The 5000-nt window shown below is 38.1% G+C and overlaps 1 protein-coding gene across 2 annotated transcripts in view; it reads left to right on the top strand.

Annotated features, from left to right (window-relative positions):
- The window catches only part of LOC138045748 (CAP-Gly domain-containing linker protein 1-like), a 310682-nt gene that overhangs the window by 289914 nt on the left and 15768 nt on the right, over positions 1-5000 (top strand). For both annotated transcript variants that reach the window (XM_068892354.1, XM_068892353.1), the window contains one exon: positions 350-387. In XM_068892354.1, the coding sequence (XP_068748455.1) occupies positions 350-387 (38 nt within the window). The remainder of the gene's footprint in view (positions 1-349; positions 388-5000) is intronic.

Genomic DNA, 5000 nt, shown 5'->3' with positions numbered 1-5000 from the left:
ATATTGGTGTCCTGTCATGACTTCCTTTTCTGGTGCGAAATCAAATTTCAAAGGAAGCAAGATTAACATGACCTTTTGCTGCACAGTCATCTGTTCAGGGGAAGCAATATGGGATGGAAGCTTTTGCGAGTAAGGGCTACTTACTTTTTCAGAATGCATATGGCTCAAAACTTGACAATTGACCCACAGAGGGCTCAAAGGGAGAAAACATGAAGAGCTATTACGAACTTTTATACATGTGACTTACCAGTTTCTCTTCTGGTGTTACATGTAAATCAGCCATTTGCACGAACTATTTTTAATAAAGAATTGAAATATTAAGGAGCGCTCATTTTCAAATCTATTATAGTGTTTGGACATTGGACTCAGGAGTGTGATGATGAAGAAGTAAGTGCTTCTTGAACTTTTATTTTCCATTAAACATTTATTTTTTCATTATGAAACTTTAAGAAGTTGTCTGTGCCATCTAAGGTGGCTGAAACCAGTTTTCAACAATTTGGCGGATTAACTCAACAACACTGTTTCATTTAACGGCAATATTATGGCACCATATGAAACCCCAATAATTGCTTAACAAGATGCACATGTTCTTTATCCTAATTGCACAAGGTATGTGTGTAGTGTATATTTTCAGAATGTTTTTGCGAGTAAACAAAGAAGATTGTGCTTTATGGCCAGCTGCCATAACTGACAATTTTGTACTCCAATACTGTATGTAATATTGTGTGGGTAAGAAAATTAAACAGCAGCAACTTGAAAATGGCTGTGACAAATGATCAGTATGCAGCCAGAATTGGTATACTTGACGTTTTGTCAAAACTAGAGAACTGGCGCCAAATGTCAAAGGAATTTTTTGGAATACTTTGGAGACGTTTTCTTTTTTACCTCATTGTAGCCTATTTGCCAACATTAAAATGCTTGGTACAGCGGTATAGCTCTGAGAATAAAGTGACAGTATGGTTAACTAAAATTGTGTGCTACAATATTCACGCACTGTTCTTGAGAATGTTAGCCCAGGGAGTGATGTGAACAAACACCAAGGTCCTATCAATTTTAACGAATTAGTTGATCCTACTGGTACAGTGCGTGCAGACTTCAATCAAGGTAATAAATCGGTGATTGGATAAAATGCATGGAAACAATATGTTATTGACCTATCAAAGGCAATGAATCGACCTTTTCATGATATCTACGCCTTCTTGGATCCTGATGCATTGTGGTCTATCCGGGCTAACAAACCCGCGGATCGCAAAATTTAAGATGGCGTCTCTTCTATTTCTACTTCCACTTTATCAATTGATAAAGCGTATGAAACGCATCACAACAATATAAAATAATACATATATAATTAATACTAATAAATATCAATCTAAATAAGAAAAGTTATATACAAATACAAGAATAGTAAATAATGTATATGATAAAATAATTTCTAAAACACTTTCCAGCTTCAATGAGGTGGTCATGTAGAGCTGCCTTACAGTGCAACTACTCCAACCTAGGCCATCCGAGAAAATTTTTGACTAATACCGTTCGAGAGATGAAACAATAGATTTCTCACAAAATACGGGTAAGCAGCACAAGAAAATTCAAAACAACATTTTTTTTTTTTCATATCGTAAACGCAACAGTACATTTTTCCAAGATCTTCAGTCAACTCAATATGAATTCGCCAGTTAGTTACATGTAACGGTAAACAGTTATGCGTAACGATTCACACACCGTTTATGCTCGGGAGACCTCTCCTGTAACGCTCAATAAGGAACAGCATTTCCCAATCTCGCGAGGTATCAACTGGAATCTTATTGTTGAATTTTTTCTTGAAGAGTATCAGGTCCTTATCTAAAGAAAACCGGTCGACATAACGGCCTTCATTTTGCCGCCTCAGTCGGGGACGCATAACCGCAAAAAAACTATTGACTGAGCGTTCCTTGGCTTCTTTCTTCTGCAAATCCTTGATAAGCTTTTGTAGTTCCGTGATCTCATTTTTGCTTTGTGGGTGTTTCTCGCTCGCACCACAATTGTTCATGTCCATACAAGTCGGGTTTGAACAACGAGCTCTGTAGTGGTGGAAGCCACAGTTGTCCGTTATTACTGTATCGCCTCTCTCTAGCACAGCCGATCCATCTGCTCTCGTGAGATTAACTCCTTCCCTGAAAAATAACAGGAGCTCTTGGCTCTTTTTCCTAAATGCTTCCAAATATGATGAGATATAATATGTTGTAATATTTTTCATGTTACTGAAGTAAGGGATATTGGTCTGTAATTGCTTGCTAGAGATATTTTCCTTTTTTTGAAAATTGCAACTACATGTACAATAACTTTAATCCATTCATTGGGTAATTGACCCTGATCTAATGACTGTTGAAAAAGGGAGGCCCGAATGGGTGCCAACTCATGTGATAGCTCTTTCAAAAGATAGGTTCGCATGCCATCTGGCCCGCTAGCTTTATCTACATTAAGAGATTGTAAAAGTTTTGGAACACCCAGGAATGTTACCATTATTTGTTTCACATTTGGGCATAACAGACTAGGATCTAATCTAGGTAAAGAGTCAAGATTCTCTTTGGTGAAAATAGAATGAAAGTAATCATTGACAATATTTGCTTTACCATGGTTATCTGATACAGTAACATTATCTTTCTCTAATGTATTAATGCCTTTGTTAGACTTAACAAAACTTCAAAATTTCTTAGGTTGGTCTGAACTAGGTGTTTCAATGAAATTGTTAACATAGTCATAACATGCCATATTAATTTTTTTCTGATAAATCTTACGGGTGTTCCTATATTTTGTTCTATCACTTACTTTTTACTTTTTCTGAACATTGTATAGTCTCTGAACCTTTCTGTTTAATCTCTTCAAACTTGGGTTAAACCAAGAAAGATTATATCTTGTGGATTTCACCTTGGATGGAATATACTTCTCTGTAAGTTAAGCTAATTTAGGGCCTGTTTACACGGAGACAGGGTCACCCTACCAGAAGGGTCAAAACATAGCCCTTCTTTACATGCAAACTCGACAAGCAAGGGTCACCTCGCGGGTAGGGCTAATGTTATGCCACTTCTTGTGCCTTTGTTCACGGCGTTGCGATAGTTCTGCTGGACGCTTTTTATATTTTCTTTGATTCTTTGATACCCACTTCATATCTTTGCTTTTTGGGCTTTTAATTCTTTTTGGTATTCTTTGTACTCGCTGGCATCCATGTCTTTTTATATCTTTGCCGGGTTCTGAGACACTTACTTTCTGGGCCGAAATCTTCAGGATAGTCAATGGCCATGCAGTCCTTTTGTATACAAGCTTGCTAGGTCAGCTTCATAGTCGGTTGCCTTGTACTTGCACTGCCTTTTGAATTCTTTCACGTACATTAAAAGCACCTCTGCAGCTTCGGGCAACCAGGCAAACTTCTTAGGTTTTTTTGGCGCTACTGGATCGCTTGTAGGCTCTGCTTTTCTTTTGGCGGTTATTATTCTCATCACTTTGATGCTCATTTGCGATAGCTTCTGCTTGATATCTTTGCATGATATACGCATGAGACGCCATGTTGTTTTTGTGATCGAAAAATTTAATTTGGCTCTCCAAATACTTCATTTGACGTATTTAGATGCAATTCGAGAAAGCCATCCCCCTAGGGTCACCCTACATTGAGCGTTTACATGGCTTAAGTGAACAAAAAGCTGGCCCCTCTAGGAAGGTCACCCTACCTATTTGATAGGGTAACCCTACCCATAGGGTGACCCTACCTGACATGTAAACACAACCACTAAAAACAATACAGGAAGGGTCACCAATAGTGACCCTATCTCCATGGAAACAGGCCCTTAGCAATGTTCCAATTCTTCTCAACTGATCTGGTATGGAAGCCTTGAAGGAAGGATGAGCCAAATTTGAGAATATCAGATTTCAGATCTGTAAAGTTGCCTTTAGAAAACAGGGAAACTTTCCTCTTAGATGGCCTTGGTCTGGTAGGTGAGAGTAAAGTTTCAACCCTTATCATGTAATGATTTCCAAAACCAGACTGGACTTCTACGAAGTTTATATCGGTAGGGTTTGAAGTGAAGAATGATAACATCTGGGTTTTCATTTTCTAAAAACGCCTGAAATTCGCTGTATTTGTTCTTAATGCTATAAACACACAATTTTCGCTGACATTGAGATCTCCTGACAATATGAGAATTAGTTGGCCTATTTATGGGTGTAGATTGCTTTGTCGGAGATGAAGTGAAGTTCGATAACAGTCCAAAGGAATTTGATGACTCTAATGAAGAAATAGATGTATCCAAATTCGAAGGACAGATTTGGACAGACCCAGAGATGGACAGAGCCAGAGACAGGAGGAATTATCCAAATTCTCGTATGATGCAATGCTCATTTGTAGACAGGAAGCATGATGCCAGTTATCAAAGGAGTCACATGGTACTCTGGGTTGGGTTGACTTATCTGGTTTACAACTCAAGCTGCATGGATATTTCCAATTGGGTCCTGGCTTAGTGCTAACGTTGCCACAAAGTAAAACAAGTCTACATATTTTGAGTTCGAAGAATTCAAGATGGCGTCTCTACTAACTCTATTTCGCCTGCAAAATGTTCCTATTAACCCTTCTTCACCAGACTTTTCCAGGTGTTCTTCTTCATAAGTAAGACATGTGCTAGTTAAATAAACCAGTTTGCTGTTAATGTAAAGAACCAAAAATAGATAAATTAACCGAGCTTGAAATGGACCAACCATCTGGGAACGAGATTGCGTCCATATGCATTGTGTCTGATGTACTGTATCAGAAATGGAAATTTGATTTTTTGAAGACATGTGTGTCCGAGGCGGTGGGAAGTCCACATTCCCCAGTTAGTCCAGGAGCATATGTCATATGAAAAAAGACCCATATGAAAAAAGAAAAGCATATGAAAAAACTCCTGTGGGAATTTTGTGAAGCAAGCAAGCCACTAGTCTAGATATCTTAATTGAACCCTAAATAATGCAAAAAGATTTGGTGGCACTTTTGT

This window comes from Montipora capricornis, chromosome 4 (genome assembly GCF_036669925.1).
Source record: "Montipora capricornis isolate CH-2021 chromosome 4, ASM3666992v2, whole genome shotgun sequence".
Classification (NCBI taxonomy): Eukaryota; Metazoa; Cnidaria; class Anthozoa; order Scleractinia; family Acroporidae; genus Montipora; species Montipora capricornis.
The sequence above is the reverse complement of the archived record's forward strand: the minus strand, read 5'-3'. Positions and strand labels throughout refer to the sequence as shown.